Below are 19811 nucleotides of genomic sequence, written 5' to 3' on the forward strand. Positions count from 1 at the left end.
TCAGGTTTGGGCTGAGTCTGGTAAAAAGTTTGTGATCTAGTGGCTGATTCTGCATTAAAATTACAGGTATAAATTCTGACAACAATTGGATAACCCCAGAAATAATTTCAAATATTTTCATCTGAAATCCCCACTTTGACTCTCAAAGACCGGGTCAACCAATATGATTATCACTTAGTTTAGTGTGGTTTCCCTAGTTAAGAATATTAAAAATTATACTATGCCCACTCTGGAAGACTTGCATATGTCATGAGAGCCGTCACGTAAAAGAGCTGTTAGCACAATCCTATAGCCACAGCTCTACCTAAAGAAGAATATAAATCAGTTTCTCCTTTCCATTCATTGACCTTAGGTGCTTGAATTCTGACTCAATGTGCAGAACACATTGAATACAGCGTTGGCCAAGAGACCCAGTCACAGCTGTGTCCGACTAATGCTACATTAAGACAGAACTCCACTTTGGACTTACATCAGTGAACTTAATAATGTTTTTTACCGTTTAATCTTCCTGAGCATTTGGGTCTGTCTGAGCATTCCTGCCCAGTATGGTTATTCCATCTCTGCAAGTAGGAGAAAAATGAGTGCATTTCCTCCTAAAAGCTCCTGCCTAAAAGCATTTTCCAGAAAATTCTTCCTCATGTCACCAGTGTCTCTGAATGTTGGGTCATGGGATCAGTCAGCAGAGAGTCTGCTGACAGGAGAGAGCTCACGGGGAGAGCTCTGTAAAAGCCAGCAGGTCTTTCTGCCTCAGAGGAGAAAAGGTGTTAGTGAATGAGCTTGGATTTTAGAGTCTGAGGACCCGGGTTTGAATCCAGTTCCACATGACCTTGGAAAAGTCACTTCTTCTCTTCGCTGACCTGGGTGACAGACCCATGTTTCTGCCACTGCCGGGCAGCATGGCATGGAGGCCTAGTGGCCAGTTCTGCAGGCCGGGTGAGGAAGGCCCCCTTGGAACTGGGGTGGGGAGGAGACAGGATGTCAGCTTCTTGCCTGTTCCTGCTACCTTGTGCGGGCACAGGGGCTCTCCTGGCTCTTGGCTCCTTGGATCTGTGGTTGATATGCAGGCTTCTTGAGGCTGAGGTGACCCGGTGTGGCAGTGGGGGAGGGTCTCCAGTTCTCAAGTCCTGAAAGGGCATTCGATCAGAGCTTTTGCAGCCATGTACAATCTAAATTTGCTGCATTACTCAGAAGCAAGTCTGTACCTGAAATCAGACTTGTTAAGTCCCCGCTCATGGGTGGTAAAAAGCTTGATCTGGTTCCCTAAAGGTGTTTCTGTTACTCCCAGTGCACGAACTGTCTTCTTTGGGGTGAGTCTGAGCCCAGTTCATGATGCTCCCTTTCTTCCCTCTTCTGTTGTTCCCAGGGGGAGTCGTTCTGCCCTCTGAGAGGGCTCCTGTCTCGGGGCCAGTGCTGTGGGGGCCAAGGCCGATGCTTCATCGGCCAGTGTCCTTCAAGGCCAGTGTCCTTCAGCCCACCGCATATGTCTCTGGGGCTCAGCGGTGGCTGGGCCACTCCAGGCCCCACGCTGCTGAAGCCACGTTGAACACGGGCTTTTTAGGGAGGCTCTTCATCTTTCTGTCCTTGCCTTCTGGCCTGACCTTTCTCCATGTGTAATGGGTTCTTTTACTCCTTCCCCTCTTTGACCCATGTTTGACCCATGGTGCCCAGAGAAACTTCTTACACTCATGCCCCACCTTGTGCCACTGTCTGCCCTGGAGGCTTTCCCTGCGTCTGATGATACTATGCAGCACCCTGCTCCGGGGCAGGCTGACAGAGGCAAGGGGTCCGCGGGGCTGGCCCCCCTACCTGGCAGTGATGACAGCTCTCTACCCATGGTATCTCCAGAACCATGGTGGGGCTGTGGGGCAGGAGGGGAACAAGCCCTCCACACGCCCTCTCACCGCTTATCCTGTTTCCTTTCCAGCATCAGCGATCCATTCATCTTCAACATGTGCAGCAAAGACAGGTCCTCCGACCATTACTCTTGCCAGAGTCACAGCTATGGTGATCTCCGGGAGCTCCGGCAGGCTCGCTTCCTGCTGCAGGTACACCCCGGGGAAGGGTCAGGAGGGACACCAGCTTCTCATGGCATGGGTGGTCCAGGTGCCAGTGAAGCCCCATCGGACTGTGAGGGACAAACTCTGTGACCCCTTTTACACCTGTGCAGAGCCCAGGTGTGGGAATGTGGCCTGGTGTCCTGGTTGGCAGGTCTGATGTCTGCTGCACTCGCTCCCTGCTTCACAGCTCCCTGCTATTTGGCTGCTGGAACCTTCTCTCTCTTGCTGCATCATTTAGAACCCAGCCTCTTTGCTTTATTTTCCCCTTGACGTGCTCCAGAGTGGCCTTGGAGATTCTAGAATAGAGGACAGGGCACCTCCACTGCCTCACGGCAGAGCGGATAACTAGAGAGTCCAGGGTCAGCCTACCTGTCTGAGGATGCAGACCACCTCCACTGACCTCTGCCCCTGCCCTTTGCCCCACCCACGGCCAAACCCAAACTCCAAACACCTGGACATTTCTTGGGCCAAGTGGTTTAGAGATCTCCTGACTGTCCCTTCCAACCAGGCTCCCAGGGCTTCACCCAGTGCCTCCAAGGGCTCACCAGGGGCTAGAGGAGCCCATTCTCTTCAGAGGCAAGGATCTGCCACCAGCTAGGCACAACCTGAGGCTTCTCACTTGAGTTGCAAGGGGAGGAGCCTCTGCTGGCCTCAGACACCCCTGGCCTCCCCGAGCCCAGCCTGACTGGTCACGAAGCTGCGTGTGTGTCCAGAGGCCTCCCAGGCGCAGGCAGAGGAAGAGATGAAAGACCACTCTTGGAGTGCGGAGGGGCCCCAAGTTCTCTTCTACCCTTTCTGTAAGGTCTCTGCTCTGCTAAGGCCAACAGGGGGATTAGGGGATTGATTAGGGTTTGGCCCTAATCAACCTGGCCATAAGAGTGTTCTTTGGTAAATGTCTTTGGATCTATAATTCATCATGGAATCCTCCTCCTCCTGGAGGGCCTCCTTACAATTTTCTGACACTGAAGCTCAGGAAGGCCTTTTAGGCAGGCTCATTCTAGAAAGGATCCACAAGCTGCTGGAGTCCAACCAGCCCTCTTCCTCCCTCTCCACTGATTTTGTCCACAGAGTGTTGGTTCTCATCTTGCCTGACCTTCGTGAGCTTTTTTGTAAGGACAGTGAGTGAGAAGCCGACCGCTGGAGGAAGCTCTGCCCTGAGGGTTCTGGGCAGTGTGGCCAGCATGGGCCTCGCCCTGACCGCAGCAATGGCGTCTTGAGTCTTCTAGCATCACATGGATAGTGCTCAGCACATGTTTTGGCACTTATAAATACTCAAAATTATTATTTTATGACTATGCCTACCTTATAGGTTATATATAGTAATACATAGGTATCAGCAAGCGAGTTTCTTCCCCCTAGTGCCCCTCAGTAAACAGTGATGGTTTCCAGATGTTTGGTTATTGGCCTGACGGTAGTGGAAGGGAGAAATGGAAGGGCATGTGAGCACTGAGTGTGGGATTTGGGGGCAGGAAGAGCTTTGTGAGCAAGACCCCCATTTCTCTTAGGTTCCCCCAGGAGAAAGTCAGATCTTGGCTACTCAGGGTTGCCGGGAGAAGCCGTTACGTCTGCCTTGATCATCTGTTTAGCACAGTGCTTAGATTTCTAGTTGCAGAAAATACCCGAAGCTCCTATGTGCACCCTCAGCCGGAGGGGGTTGCATTATCATCACAGACACTTTGCCTCTGTTCAGGAGCCTAGTGAACTGGACTTTGAGAGCTCCCTTCCAGCCAGGCGGAAGTGGGTGACTCTGATGCAGCAACCCCCCCTGTGCCTCTGTGCCAGGGCCTCACCCCCGCCTCCAGCCCTGGGAATTCTCTCCCGGACCCCATCTCATCTCCGAGCCTCATCCTCCATGCAGGCTCTCTCTGTGGCTGTTCCAAATATGCTATTTACACAGCTTGGAATAGAAGGAAGGGAGACAGGGAGGGAGGAGAGAAAGGAAAAAGAGAGTATGTAGAGTTCATTTTGACATTAACCAAATACCCTTGCTAGGTCAACAAGATCACAACAGATTGGCTCGCAAAATGAGCTGGGCAAAGCACCCTGTGCCTGCAGGTCTGTGGGTCTGCTGCCCAGCTTGTGAGCTGCACATGGCTCCCAGCCAGTTCCCCTAATGTTTCTGATAGGGTGACTCTCTGGTTCAGGAAACCAAACTTGTGACCCGGAAGTGAAAGTGTCTGAAGGTATCGTTGGGCCCTTTCCTCCCTCTGTCTGTTCCTGGCTTATCCTGGGAGTGGGGCTCTTGCTTTCTGCTCAGTTGAAGGAAGTCTGAGGCCCCCTGCCCTCCTACTCATTCTGAGGGGACTCCTCTCGTCACTGTCACCCAGGAGGTTCGAAGAACCAACCAGGAAGGGTTGTCTGGCACAGAGAACCAAATGACCCCTGGCTAGAGACTCTGTGGCCTGGTGTCCCTCTGTTCCAGGCAAGTTCAGCAGCAGTGAAAGGGGTTTCTTTTTATAGGACATCGCTCTGGAGCTCTTTTTCCAAAACGGATATTCCAAGTTTCTTGTCTTTCACAACAACGATCGGAATAAGGTCTTCAAAAGGTAAGGGTTTAAAAATCCTCCTCTAAGAAAACTGATCATGAACTGATTGCAGAGCGGATATGGCTCTGTTATCTTCTCAGGAACACTGTTCACAACCCCCAGCAAGCAGAGTTTAGGTCAGACACAGGGAGGACTTACTGACCTACAGAGCTATTCAACCATGGAACCAGGTACAGAAAAAGCAGCAGAAGTGCCTTCCCCAAATCTTGGGAAATAGGCTCCATTTCATGGACTAAAGTAGTTTAGGACAGTAATGACTAAAGGGGGAAGAACATGTGCAGACACAACACATTTAAGAAGCTGGCTGTTTAATGGGCCTTCCAGAATCTTCTGGCTTTGTTTTTTTAATTTTCCAAATAATTTTTTTGGCTTAATTTTTCTTTTTGATCCCAGTTGCCAATTTTAGCTGCTCCAATTTCGTATTTCACTGGAAAGAATTCCAAAAAACTGATTTCCCACTTTTTCATGGAACATCTTTTTTTCTTAAAGAGAGAAGCCTGCTGTTTTAGTCGAACTTCTTTCTCCAAATAGATGAATCAATCTAAGAAGTTTGAGCTGGGGTTTAAATGTTTTGAGACTAATGGTTATTTTTTTTTTGGCACTATTAAAGTTATAGACAGACTGATTTGTGGAGCATCTAAAAGGGCCAGAAAGAAAAGGAGGTTCCTAGCCATAGACAGAAAACACAGAAGGCAGCAGATGGACAGAAGGGGTGGTTCAGCTTCACTTGGGGCTAGAAGTTCAGAGGTGATTTGTGACATCCCTCATTTTAAGCTCAGAGGTTCTGGCCCTGCCTTCCTATTGGCCCTGGCCAGTAGCTGGCACCAGGACCAGCTGCTGGGACCAAAGGGCAGGGCCAGTGTGAAGATGACTCCCGCAGAGAGGCTGTTGCCCCAGTTCTGGGCACATCTCCATTCCCTGTGGGTCTTCCTCTGAGGTGCTTCCAAGGAGGACTGTTATATGGCCTCCTAAAGCTTTCTTCAAGTTCTATTTTAGACCAAACCAAAGAAGTACACAGGCAATGTGGAACCTCACGTCCATTTCCCCTGTGATTTCTGTGTGTTAAACACAGTTTTTCCACCGTTAATCTAGAAGTTTTATTTTTTTAAAGATTTTATTTATGTATTTACTTGACAGGGAGAGAGAGATCACGAGTAGGCAGAGAGGAGGCAGAGAGAGAGGGGGAAGCAGGCTCCCTGCTGAGCAGAGAGCCTGATGCGGGGCTCGATCTTGGGACCCTGGGATCATGACCCAAGCCATAAGCAGAGGCTTAAACCACTGAGCCACCCGGGTGCCCCTAGAAGTTTTATACATCCTTGGCTCAGGCAGTGAATGTTGGCCAAACCATACCCAACCCTGCCTCAAGGAGCCTTAAATTAGATGGCATTTTCAGTGGTTGCTGAAATTAGCAACAGAATTGTCGAGTGCCTGGCCCAGCCTGCCAACATGCAGATTGTTTTATTGTTACCATTTTTATTAAGGCTGGAGTGTATAATGACAGCATGTCTCAGAGGTACCGCCGGGTCTGGGGTTCATGACCTGGGGACGGATTGGGGTGTGGGGGGGCAAGTATGTACCCTCCCTCTGGACTGGCACCAGAAATGTCTCCTGGTGGTAGAAGACTCTTGGCAGCTGCTGATGATCCTTTCTTTTTTGTTTAGCTTCTGTTCTTTCCAGCCCACCTTGAAGGGGAAAGGCATCACAGAGGACCCTCTCAATCTAAGGTAAGGGCACACAGGCAGGTGTCAAGCCATGCTCTCTGGACATGGCACTGGTCTTGCTTCGATTGCTTTCATTTGTCTGATCCTACGGTGAAGAAGTCATGCAAAGAGCACATCTATCTACCTTCCCCTTCATTTTGCTGTCTCCCATCCTCTTCCTCTCACCCTCTTCCTAGAGCTGCTTCTGTCAATTAAACCTCTACAAAGGGAGCTTGAAATTCCATGGGCTCCATAACTTTTTCAGACCAAAATGCAAGAAGCAGCCCTCTGTCCTTGGTGGGTGGGGCAGGCTGCCTGGTGTGGTGTTCACGCAGGCCCAGCCTTGGTGTCAGGCCCCTGGGTAGGGGCTGGGAGCTGTCCCAGCTCTGTCCTTCCTTTGTGGGTAGAATGGGCATCAGATATTAACTTACGAATCTGTGATATGGAGCACCTTGCCAGGAAGTGACATGCTTCTAGCCTCCTCCCACGGCCTCCTTTAACAAGTACCCGGTTCTCTGGATGGCTCATTTGGGATTGGTAGTGCTTTTATTTTAGTTAGCAATGAAATGAGAAGAAGAGATGGTGGCTGGTTTTTTTCTCTGGGAGCTTATGTTGAGAGGGGTGTTTCCAGGAGATTCAAAGTATTTATAATAAAAAAATATATATTTTATAATGACTGTGGAACAGGTACCGCCAAGTCATTCATGGCAATTTATCAATAACGTGTTGCTTGTGGCGGTTGCTGCTTGACAGAGCAGCAAGTGGCCAGCATCTTCCTTGTCCTCACTGTGTGTGCATTTCCCTGAGGAAGGTAGAAGGAGGCAATGTCAATGAGTGAAATACAAAGTATATTAGATAATCAGTATAAAAAACAACGTAGGTAGAGGCATGGATTGAAATCTTAGGGTGGTATGGGAAACCCTCACCCAGAAAGCAATATTTGGATTCAGCTGTGAACAAAGTGGGGAAGCAAGCTTGCAGATCACCAGGGGAAGAGCATTTCAGGCTGAGAGAAGAGCAAAGGAAAGGCCATGGGTGGGGGTGGGGAGCACAGTGGGCTCAGCTGAGGCCAACGGGCTTGAGGTGCAGAGAAGAGACGGGAGAGAAGAGCAGGGGCTGATTCATGCAAGCCTCGGGGCTCCTGGTGATACCATTGGGTTTTACTCTGAATAAGTGGGCAGTATTGAAGGAATGCTAGGACCTAACTTATAAAAGAATCACTCTAGCTTCTGTGTCAATAATAAGTATAGTAGGTCAAAGGCAGAAGTGGGAATCCACTTAGGAGGCTTTGGCAATAATGCACCTGAGAGATGGTGATGGCTTGGATCGAGGTTGCGGGGACACAAAGACGGCATGATGTGCTCTGTTTATGGACACATTTTGAAGCCATGTCTGCTGGGATTTGTTGGGAAATTAAGTGTGAGGTGTGTGTGTGTGAGAGAGAAAGAGAGAGAGAGAGAGAGAGAGGGAGCGCACTTAAAGATAAGACCAAGGATTTAGGCTTGAACAAGTAGAAAATAGGATGGAAAGACTACAGGAAGAACTACTTCAGGGTATGGTGGATAGCAGGAGCTCAATCTGGGACATGGTAACTTTGAGATGCCCGACATCAAGGTGGAGGTATCATGTAGAGTTTAAGGGAGAGGTCCAAGTGAGATAGAAACTTGGAAGAGTATTTAAAGCCTTGAACCTGGCTAAGATCACCAAGAGGAAGAGTCCACATGGAAAAGAGGTCTAAGGATTGCGTCTTGGAACATTCCAACCTTTAGAAGTTAAGGACGTGGAGAGGAGCCAGCTGGAGAAATGGAGATGTTATAGCCAGGGAGATAGGAGAGACTGCAGGTGTGGGAGACATCCTTTAAGCCAAATCAAGTGTTCAAGGAGGGAGTGGTCAACCTTGTTGGTGATCAGATATTATTGGTAGGCCAAACAAGAGAGGAACTAAGAAATGACCATTAAATTTCTCAACAGGGGGTTATTAGTGACCTTCAAAGATCAGCTGAAGTAGCTGCCAGCAGAAGCTTCCTGTTGTGCCAGAAGATGACCCTTTAGTTGGTAGATTGTGGGAAGTCCAGGGCATACCAGGGGATGGTCCAGGAGGCCCAGGCAGCACTGGACTGCTAGAAGAGGGGTAACCATTTACAGGTGGGAATTGACATGTTTCAGTAGTTCAACAGAAGTACAGTTCCAATCGTGCATATCAGCCCTGGTGACCTCAGGTTATTTATGTTTCATGTAAACTTTAATGTCCATACTTGGATTTCTCTGCAACATTTCAGTTCAATTATGTAAAGCCACTTCATACTAAATGAAGCAAAAAAGCAGATTCATCACCTCACATACCTGAAGACCAGCAAAGGTCTGGCTCCAGGCATGTTAAGATCTCTGGGCCCAATAAACCCCAGCACACTGAAGGTGTACACCTCCCAGCGAGGGTTTCCTTTGAGTTGACTCCATTCTTGGCAGGCTGTCCAAGCATAATGGCATCAATGTCCCCAATAGCTCTAGTCAATGACTTGGGAATTCTACCACAGGAGGAATGCTCTATCCCAGTAATTTCAGAAAAATCCCCAAAATGATTTTCATCTGTCAAAGTTAGGTTAGTGCCCATCCCAGAACTTATCAGGAGTTTTCATAGGCCAGATCAGTGTCATGCACCCACCCACCTTCTAGAAGTGGGATCAGCCTCACTCAACAACATAGACCATACTGACAGGGTCATGGTTCCCCAAGGTCATCAAGGCTCTGTTATCATAAGAGGGCTGAATACTGAGGGATCAACAAAAGCAGATAGCCAGCCACTACTCCATGTGGAGAGCTCTCCCAGGTACCACCAAACTCATGAGCTGGACACTATTTCCTCTCTCCCTGGAATTTTTCTCTCTTTGCATCAACTTTGACATGCCACATTGCTGAACCCCATTTGTCTCTGCAGATCCCTTCTTTCTTATAAATGATGCCTGTGCTGTCACTCAGTGGTCATCCATCTGTCCCACAGCTATGAGCCTCACTCTGTCCATTCCTATACTGTTGCTCTCAGAGTCTTCAAGATGACTTGCCCTGACAATGCACACTTATGTCTGCACAGGTAAGCTTCTGAAATTCTGTCCCAGATGGAGGGGGAGAAAACAAGGGAGCTTCAGAGGGAAGAATACATAAGACGAGCTAACAAAAAAGGCCACAAAGTGTCAGGAGAATTCCTGACCCGGGGATGAGTCAAAGATGTAGAAATTACTCCTCATTCATTCATAAGGATGACTCTGGACACCAGCCTGTGTACTACCTTGTCCCTGTGAGATACCTGGGCACTGTGCTGGTCTTATTTACATTTTGTTTATTTTTTGCATGATGGCTATCTGGGCCCATTGGTGCAGGATCTTCTGGGGCCATTCTGTGCCTGCCTGGCACAGCCCTAGCACAGCTCCAACCATGGAGGCCCTTGGGAAATATAAAATGGGAAATTTCTGGAGTCAATTGGGAATAACACATAGTACACCAGAGAAAGGCTTATCAAAGCTCATGTAAATTGAGCTTTGACAAAATGAGGAAGTCCCAGTGGGAGCACTGGTCCTAGGCTCTGGGACTACCCAAGCAGCTGGGGACATGGTGAGACTGTTGCAACAACAAGCAGTGGACTTTGAAATCAAATCAATTTGGGCTCATAGTAGGTGCTCAATAAATACTGTAATTTCTTTGCTTAGCTTTAGCATCACCTGCTGTATTTGTAGGGTATATATGGACCAATTGATTAAAAACAGGTGGCCTTCTATGCTCTCAGACCTTGTACATCCTTCCTCTCCAGCTCTTCTCCCACCAGCCACACTGGACCTTCAGGAGTTTCAGAGAGGGAAGGCAACAGTGGCCCCCAGCCTTCAGAGGGCTTGGCTGGCCATTACCCCATGCGTAGAGCAAACTTGATTATTTTCCATTTGTATTACTAAGGGCAAGGCCCAATCCACACGGTGGGTCTTGAAAAATACCCATCTTCTTTTAGGACATTCTAGGAAACCGAGTTTCTCTTCTTTGATAGAAGTGTGCAGTTTCATTCTGAGAGTTTTCAACTGGCCCAAAAGTCTTGGCCTGTGCTATAGGTTTTTATATCTTCAACTTCCAGCTTTTGAGAACTGATTTGGTCCCTCTGCAGATGATCCCCTCCTATAAGGGGGTACCAGAGTTTTGCCTAGAATTCCCATGGAGACAATGGCTGTCTACATAACTGAATTCCAGGAAGGGCCAGTGGGGCTGAATCCAAAGTAGGAAATACTTGCAAAGCCTGGATGAACCTGGGTTCTGTAATCCATCCATGTCTTCCCATAGAACAAGACTAGAACATTCTGATGAAAGCATGGTAGCTTGATCAGATATTCATAGGAGGCAAGATTCTGCAAGCCTCCAGGGGTTTCTCATAGAAAGCCAGCTAGACACTTCACTAGCTAAGTGTCTGACAACCAGAAATCCCCAAAGACAGGCTCTGCTGAGATCTGAGGAGGACTGGCTGGAGGAATAGAAAGTACAGTTGAAGTGACGGGGAAGGTCAGCTTGTTGAGAATGCATCCGTATACTCACAGTCCTCTGTATCCTCCACAGAGGGTTGCAAACAGCTGTGAACTTAAATGCAGGGTACAACGATCATTTTAAAATGACCCCCAGGGGCGCCTGGGTGGCTCAGTGGGTTAAAGCCTCTGCCTTTGGCTCAGGTCATGATCTCAGGGTCCTGGGATCGAGCCCCACATCAGGCTCTCTGCTCAGCAGGGAGCCTGCTTCCTCCTCTCTGCCTGCTTCTCTGCCTACGAGTGATCTCCAGTCTGTCAAATAAATAAATAAAATCTTTAAATTTAAAAAAAAAATAAAATGACCCCCAAATTCTTTTTTTTAAAGGTTATATATATATATATATATATATATATATATAATATCTTTTTTTATCCATTCATCTGTTGGCGGACATCTGGACTCTCTCCATATTTTGGCTATTGTGGACCTTGATGCTATAATCATTGAGGAGCATGTGCCTCTTTGAATCACTATGTTTGTATCCTTAGGATAAATACCTGGTAACACACACACACACACACACACACACACACACACACCTTCAAAGGGGCCAGGTATTGGATAACTGGATACCTGGTAACACACACACACACACACACACACACACACACCCCTTCAAAGGGGCCCTTCAAAGGGGCCAGGTATTGGATAACTGGATACCTGGCAACACACACACACACACCTTCAAAAGAACCCTTCAAGGGGGCCAGGTATTGGATAAATACCTGGTAACACACACACACACACACACACACACCCCTTCAAAGGGGCCAGAGGCATCCTTCCATCCTTCCCTAGCCCTGGTCTCTGAAATGCTTGCTTGCTGTATCATCAAAGCTAAGTGGCCCTGGGCTAGAATAGAGTAGACTGTTAGGTGTGAGGCAGAGCCTATATGTGGGACCTGATTGTATCTGGGTATTTGTAGTTTCTGAAATGTTCTCTCAATTGTATAGTTTACTTAAATGTAACATTTAAAAGGAAATGCATTTTCTTTTTTGGCACAAAGTTCTACAGTTGAGTGTTGTCAGAGTTTCCTTTATAGATCCTCTTTGAAAAATAATGAAAGACAAAGAGCTTAGAAAACCAACCATAAGAAGCTATAAATTCCCGTTAGATGATGATCTTGCAGGATGATCAGTCACACCCTCAGAAGCACCCACAGTGTGGAGGCTGAAATTCAAGTGTCTCTCCTCCCCATGACTGCTCCTTCAATCCTGCTCTTCAGAGATCTTCACTGCTGACCAGCTGGGAGGCTAGGACTCTGTCATGTACATGATCACTCTGATAATGATAGCTTCAGCCTCATCACTGAGTGCAGAAACATGCTTCTTGTGCTTCTTGGGAAAGCAGGGGCTTGGGGAGGAGCAATTGTAGACACAACAGAGCTCAGACCCCAGCGTCTAGAGCTAAGTTGCTGGAACCTGAGGTGAACTAAACAACTGGTGGTATAACCATTGCCCCAGCATTTAGGAACTATCCTTTAAAAAAAAATTTTTATTTATTTATTTATTTGACAGAGACACACAGAGAGAGGGAAGACAAGCAGAGGGAGTGAGAGAGGGAGAAGCAGGCTTCCAACCCAGCAGGGAACCCGATGCAGGGCTCGATCTCAGGACCCTGGCCTTATGACCTGAGCAGAAGGCAAATGCTTAACGACTGAGCCACTCAGGTGTCCCCAGGAACTGTTCACATCGTTGGCTCAGCAGGCCATGAGCAGCTGAGTCCAGTGACCTGCAGTGAGCCCTACGTGGATCATGTGTAGACCTTGGTTTCAGGCCCTGTTCATGTGACTCTTATCTCTCTTGCTCACATCTCTTCTTTGCTATACCCTTAGCCAGGACCTCAGACCCACTTCTAGGTAACAGCTGAAATTAAGCCTCTCTGTCTATACCAAGCCTGGCCCCTTTATCCTTCCAGCTTAGTCATATTGTTTCCATGGGGCCAGGAGGGGTTGGGGTAAAAACCCAGAAAAATGAAGAGTGGCCCACTGGTTCAAGGTCCCCTACCCAACTTGCTCCCTGTACCCACTCACCACCAGAAAACCTGAAACATGGGTAGAGAAGTCATACATTTACTTTCTAAAAAATTATTAATTAATTTATTTTCAGAAAAACAGTATTCATTATTTTTGCACCACACCCAGTGCTCCATGCAATCCGTGCCCTCTATAATACCCACGACCTGGTACCCCGACCTCCCACCCCCCCCACCCCTTCAAAACCCTCAGATTGTTTTTCAGAGTCCATAGTCTCTCATGGTTCACCTCCCCTTCCAATTTCCCCCAACTCCCTTCTCCTCTCTAACACCCCTTGTCCTCCATGATATTTGTTATGCTCCACAAATAAGTGAAACCATATGATAACTTTTTATTATTATAGCATCTTCAGTGACAAGATCAACAATGGATAATTTTAGATTAGTCTGGTGAACTGAGGTCAAGGTGCTCTTTCTCCTGAAATGCCTTAGCTCTTCGGGATGGTTGCAACTTGTCATATTTACTCATGAATTAGTACTTGGCAGATGTACAAGGATCTGTTTATTGCTGCATCTAGGCTGCAAGATTGTTTAAAAAATTTTTTTATTTTAAAATAACTATAGATTCACTGTAAGTTGCAAAAATAATACATAGAGTCCCCACACAGCCTTCTCTTAATTTCCGTATATGGTTGTTACATCTTATCTTAACTCTGGTACAATTTAAAAAACAGGAAATTGACATTGGTATACTATGTATACTTAGTTCTGTGTCATTTTATCCTATGTGTAGAGTTTATAACCACCACCACCATAACAGAATGAGTTGTCTATAGCACCACAGAGAGAGATCTCTTGTGCTACCATTTTATGGTCCTGCCAACCTTCCACCACCTCTCAACAGTGCTAAAGCCTGGAAACCCCTAATCTGTTTTTCATCACAATCATTTTGTTCTTTAGAGAATGGTCTAAAAATGGAGTCATAGAGTGTGTGACCCATGGAGGTTGGCCTTTTTTACTCAGAATAATGCTACTGAAATCCATCCAAATGATTGCATGTATCAATAGTATGTTCCATTTTATTGCTGAATAGTAGTATTCCACGATATGGATACACTAGAGTTTAACCATTTGCCCATTGAGAGAAACTTGACTGTTTTCAGTTTAGGGCCATTACAAATAAAGAAGACTACTTACATTTAATGTAATTATTGAAATATTAGGATAGAAGTCTGCCATTTTATTTTTTGTTTCCCTCTTTAAGTTTTTTCCTGTTGTTCATTTCTGTTTTCTTTTCTTTTTTTTTTTACCTACCCATGCATTAATGAAAGATTTGTTAAAATTCTACTTTATCTACAGTACTTTTGAGTATATTTCTTTGTGTGAATATTTTGTATAAATTTTAGTTGCTTGAGGGATTGCTTTATACTTACATAACTTACCATAGGCGACTGGCATAGAGACTTTACCAGTTTGAGTATAAAGACCGTAGTCTTTTAAGTCTTAAAGTCTTCTTATAAAACTTTAATTTTCTGTGACTTATGTCTATCATTTTCTTAAACATTTCCTCTATATATGTAAGAATAAAATTCACCAAATATTTCCCAAAGTCATTTTCACACATAAATGGTCTAAAGCAAAGAGAGACAAAGTGAATTTAAGAAGCAAGTCAGTATCTTGGCTAGCACCACAAGGCCTAGCTTCCAGAATGTTCCCCTTACCACTCTCTTTCTTCTCCTAACCGAGGGCTTTTCTTCTTCAGAGTCGTCTATCCTTGTTGGTTGATTAGTCTTCAAGTTTTTGCCATAAACTACTCTAGGGAGATGTTGAACGGATCCTGGGGATGGAGACACAAGAGACTGAGGCGATTTTACTCCAGGTCATGGAGGCAAAACACAGCAAGAGGTCACACAGGGGTCATTCATGCCTGGCTTTCAGAGCGGGCAGGGACTAGGTTAGCTTAAACGGGGTTTTTATTGTGTTTGAGGAAAGCAAAACCCCATGGTTTTCCTACCAAGTGTTTTTAGGCTTAATACAATATTCAAGAAAGAAAAGTGACTGTGTATTTTAGAGCATGAAGGAACGTCAACATCAAGCCTTTTTCTTGATGAGAAAAAAAAAAGAAAGAAAATGTGCAAAATGACTCCTGATTTATCTCCACTCTCTGCTTCATTCTGCTGCCAGGGTTTCCTGGCTAACAAGGTATCTACCATGAACATCTCTTGTGGCAAATCAAAACCTGCCCATTTCTTTATCAGTCCTGGTGAAGGTAAACACATTTATAATGCTTTCCTAAGACATGGCTGTGAGAATGAAAGGATTATCAAGCACCCAGACCAATGATGGCAAATAAATGTCATCTTGCACACCAACCATTCAGCTGGCAGTGAATCCAGGACCAGTGCCTGAGAGTTGTTGAGGACCAAGGGCCATGGAAGAAGTATGGTGTGGGGGAGCAGGCGAGAGAGTAAGGGGCAAATGCGTGGTCCAGAACAAGATCTGCCTGGGGGCACAGGGAGACTTTTTTGCTTCCTTCCTGTTCTCTGCCAGTTCCTTTGAGTGACTAAGAGGGGAACATTAATGCTAAAGAAAAAAATGTCTCCAGGGGTTAGGAATGGAAATGGGTAGGATCCAAATAACTGGGCACCACTCTGTGTTTGGATCATGTGTCCTGCATGGATTCTGTACTTCTTGGTGAGAGATGAAGTTGCTAAAATAGAATGGCTACCTCAAGGACATGCTCAAGGCCCCACGTGCTAGCGGTGCCTCCTGAGCCTAAGGCAGGACATCGCATCATGTACTTCACAGATGAGGCTGCTCTGTTTGTCTTGGGAAGGGCTTCTGGGAAATCACTTCTGGGGGAAATGTAAAGGAGGGTATGTACTCTCAGAGCTGACCATGAGGCAGGGAGACAGATTCTCTAATATTCTACTGCTAGATACATAAATGTATAATCCTATTGTAACTATTTGATAGCAGGTATCAAAAATTATTTTTAAAAACATGCTGCTAATATTTGCAATAATGAAGCTACAGCAAGAAAACAATGCAGAATAATTTATAAAGTCTTCATGGTAGAGACTTGCCTCACAAAATTATTTCTAGGAGTGAAATTCTGGAAACAACTTGAATACCCAATAGTAACTTATGTGTGTTCAACTGGCTTGCAGATGTTTTAAATTAGGGTTATTAAGACCATGTAACAACATGGATTTCAAAGCAGGATGAAAATGAGGTAAATGTTGTCATTTAAACTGCATATAAAAATATATACAGAACCATAACTAGTAAGGAAATCTGTCACTATGATCACTGGCTCACACTGTAGGGCTGTGGATAGTTTAAGATGTTATATTTAAAACTATGCTGTGGTTTAGTTATTTTCATAATGGAAAACATTTAATAAAGGGAAAAGTTGAAAAGGGAATTTTGAGTCATATTTTCAGAGATTTTGGAGAAAGAGTTGCCACCGCTAAGCATTCCAAAGGAAAGCAAGCAGCGAGGAGTGAAGAAATGAAATATGCTGTCTGCTGTGCTTTATCATGTGAAAAAGAAACAAGCTAGTCCCACTGCATTAACAGACCCCCCTGCTTTTCCATGGACCACAACAAAACTTGCCACCAACATAGGAAAGCCTTGATTAGGAAAAAAAAAAATGGTTTCCTAAACATTTTCCTTGATCCTCCCCTTATTTAGGCAGCGGGAAGGGATGAGTGGGTGTTAGTGACTCGTACAGAGAAGGTTCTCTCCACCATTGTGAATTCTACCAAAGACTGACTGTGACTAGGGACACCGTCCAAAGTAGTATTTCAGCTTTGAGATGCACCAAGCTTTAGTTCATGCAGAGAACTGACTTCTGCTGAGTACTTCCTCTGTGTGCTATTTGCTATAGGTGCGCAACAGCCCTTCCAGTTGGGGCTCATACTATTCTCACTTTACAGATGAGCGAACCAATGCTAAGTAAGGTGTCCAGGGAAATGAAAAAATCAGAGCTGTCCTGGACCTGGATCTGTCCAGCTCCAGAATCTTTGGCTTTTCTCTAGGCCAGGCCAGACCTGTGTACCACTTGGCTCTGATTGCCTTACTTTCTCAAACAATAATCTGGTCCTGTCTTCTTTCAACTGGTCTGCCCAGGACAAGGCAAGCTTTCCCGTGCTGACCCAGTCCCTGTATCTAGCACAGTGCCTGGTAAGGTATTTATTTATTGACTGCACGGCCCATACCTGCACCCATTCTTTCCTTACTCTCAGAAGAGTCTGGAAAAGAACTGGATATGAGAAGATGGGAATGCAATCTTATTCGTTCACAGCCAGTAAAGAGCTTGCAGATTCAGTCTAGAAAGCTCCTAGAACCAACTGTGCATATGCAGACAAGAGAAAAAAAGATAAGACTGCCTTTAGTACAAGACATTACCTACCAACACTTAATGATAATATCTGCCCATCTCTGTGGCTCAGTTTTGTCACCTTCCCAAAACTCAATGCCCATCTGCCTTCCTACCAATCCATGCTCTGAGATTCCTGGCCTCCGAAGCCCTGAGCCAAAGCATGCCCACAGAGTGAACTCCACATCTGGGAGCTGGCAGTCGATCCTAAAGTGCACTGTGACTAAGAGTGTGCTGGCCATAATGGCTACCCTTGTCATGGGCTATAGGCAGGAGAATTCTGGGAAGAAGGGGGGATGGATGGCCCTTTTCTGATTCGTTGTGCCTATACCTGTGGGTGTGTGCATGCAGAGAATATAGAAGAGACAAAGAATTAAAAGCCCTTCATTCAACAAAATTACAAGCCAAGGAGGAAGGGAAAGGTACTTTATGGGCTTGGCTAGAGGAGCTATTGCAAGAATAGAGGGCTCCCACAGTTCCCTGTAGATGCCACCCCCTACCTTCTTTCCTCCCTCCCTTTTCCCTTCCTTCTTCAGGGTTAGGGTCCCTGGTCACCTCCAGTCTTCTTGGGAATCCTTGGCCATGGAGTTGGGTGAGACCAAATTGGAAAAGATGGCCTTTTTCGGTGCTCCCGTGGCAATATTCTTGATTTTGTTCAGCTTGTCCCGGGCCTGTTGGCATTTTCTCAGGCAATTTGAACAAAGATCTTTGTCTTCCACCAGATATAAGTTGTCCAGCCTCTTGATGGTATCTATGAATGTGTCTGACTCCTCCGACTTGGGAAAGGGGTTTCGCTTTATGTTGAGCTTTTTGAGCTTGGGGAGCTTGGAGATGCTGTTGGGGATGCTGGTCAGCAGGTTGTCATAGAGCCCCACCTCATGGAGCTCCTTCAGAGCACCCAGGGTGGTGGGCACACTGTCCAGGTGGTTTAAGCCTAGGTTCAAGGTGCGGATATTCTTGAGCTGATTGAGCTCCGCAGGCAGCCCATTGGTGATGAGCCTGTTGTTGCTGACATTGAGGTAGAGCAGAGTCGTCATCTGGCCGAGGGACTCAGGAAGCTTGTCAATATAGTTGCTGTGCAGGTCCAGCCACCGCAGGTTCTGGAACTTGGAGATTGATTCAGGGATTTTTCTGATCATATTCCGGCTAAGATCGAGCTCATCCACATCATTCAGTCTCAGGATACACTTGGGGAAATTGGTAATTCCCATCTTGCTCAAGTCAAGGCGTTTTCTCCCATCAAATGTGATTTTGATACAATTCTTGGCCACTTTGAGGGTGATCTTCTTGCCCTTAGGGCCTTTCCCGCCCTTGGCCATGTTCTTTTAGTAAGGGCGTAGGTTTGAAGTGTGCTGTTCTGATAGGTGGGTGGTCGGCTTGAGGGAAAAGTCACAAGAAACTGCTATATATACTGTGACAAGAAGAGAAAAGAAGTCTAGTTAGGAGCTGACATGAGGGCCCCAGACTCCCCTTGAATTGTAATGCTTCACTCGCTAGTGGTTAAAGGAGAGAATGAGGAGGGTGGACAGAAATTAGGGCATCAGCAGAAGTCACCTGGCCAGAGGTCTTCAGCAAATTCAGTGTCCTCTTCGGGGGTGCAGGGTCGGCCAAAAGGATGCTCAGTGTTCCTCTGGCTGTGCCATTCCCTGACATACGAATCTCTCCACTGTCCTGGGCTCAGGCATACCCCACCCCCACACACCACCACCAAGGGCTATGTTTGTGTGTGTGTGTGTGTGTGTGTGTGTGTGTTTTCTTGACTATCTGCTACTTCCCAGACCCTCACATAAATCTAGTGTTCCCTTACAGTTATCCCATGAGTCCCTAGGATGGGGACTGCTGAGTTCTCAGAAGCAGCACAGCCTGAGTATGAGGGAATAGGTGGGAGTGAATGGACTCACATCTTACATCTCTCCTCACCTTCTTCCTGGACCCAGAGGCAACAGTTGGGCACGAGCTACTGTCACTGAAGTGTGTCAGGAACAGCAAGAGAGCATCTTTCACTCGGCCCACAAGTGCATGTGGGTGCCCACACCTCTGTGAGGAGGTTGGAGGAGCCAGGGTTGAGCCTGGCAGCAAGAGAATGCTGTCTTTTTCTACTTCCTACCCCCTAGGCTTCCGCCCTCACATCCTTCACACTGCAACCCCAGTGCAGACACCTCTGCACTGACAGGTCTGATGTTAGCTATGACTGCTGCCATATGGAGAAGTAGAATGGACAGAGGCATGGGTAGATTCTGGCCTCAAAATGCTTGGCTTAGAAGTCTAGCTCTGCATTAACGAATTTTCTTAAAGTTTCAGTGCCACAGTTATCTCATTTATGAAAACGGCCCTCTGATAGGGCTCTTGGGGAGTGTAAATTATCTAAGCCATAAAGTGCTTACAACAGTGCTTGGCACATAGTAAAACCTTGATTAATGTTAACCATTAAATATCATTATCAGGAACTTTGCACATATTCCTTTTAATCTCCAACTGTCCAATAAGATCCAAGGGATTATCTCCATTGTAAAGAGAAGAAGACTGAGGCTTGGGAGTAAGGAAGATCTTTAGCTAGGAAGAGGATGTAAACTGTCCTGTCCTATTCTAGGGGCTG

The 19811-nt window shown here is 46.3% G+C and overlaps 2 protein-coding genes across 3 annotated transcripts in view; one reads left to right on the forward strand and one right to left on the reverse strand.

Annotated features, from left to right (window-relative positions):
• Positions 1-19811, forward strand: part of WDFY4 (WDFY family member 4) — a 268432-nt gene that overhangs the window by 189573 nt on the left and 59048 nt on the right. Inside the window, exons 45-48 of one of the 2 annotated variants that reach the window (XM_044240004.1) lie at positions 1925-2045; positions 4518-4603; positions 6265-6327; positions 9239-9318. In XM_044240004.1, coding sequence (XP_044095939.1) covers positions 1925-2045; positions 4518-4603; positions 6265-6327; positions 9239-9260 — 292 coding nt within the window. In that variant the 3' untranslated portion in view covers positions 9261-9318. Of the gene's footprint in view, positions 1-1924; positions 2046-4517; positions 4604-6264; positions 6328-9238; positions 9319-19811 lie in introns of those variants that run through there. The other variant, XM_044240003.1, reaches the window with a different exon arrangement.
• On the reverse strand, positions 14647-18621 carry LRRC18 (leucine rich repeat containing 18). Its single transcript, XM_044240005.1, has 2 exons — positions 17771-18621; positions 14647-14668 (listed from the first exon to the last, which is right to left on the reverse strand). Exons 1-2 carry the CDS (start codon positions 18532-18534, stop codon positions 14647-14649), a joined length of 786 nt encoding a protein of 261 aa, XP_044095940.1. The 5' UTR covers positions 18535-18621.

The sequence above is a fragment of the Neovison vison genome, chromosome 2, assembly GCF_020171115.1.
Source record: "Neovison vison isolate M4711 chromosome 2, ASM_NN_V1, whole genome shotgun sequence".
Lineage (NCBI taxonomy): Eukaryota > Metazoa > Chordata > Mammalia > Carnivora > Mustelidae > Neogale > Neogale vison.

Excerpts from the sequence above, each read along its gene's own strand:
- LRRC18 (XM_044240005.1), bottom strand. The coding sequence starts at position 18,534 with ATGGCCAAGGGCGGGAAAGGCCCTAAGGGCAAGAAGATCACCCTCAAA. Across the intron at positions 14,669-17,770 it reads GATTCCCAAGAAGACTGGAG|GATCCGTTCAACATCTCCCT; the intron begins GTGACCAGGGAC and ends CTCCATCCCCAG.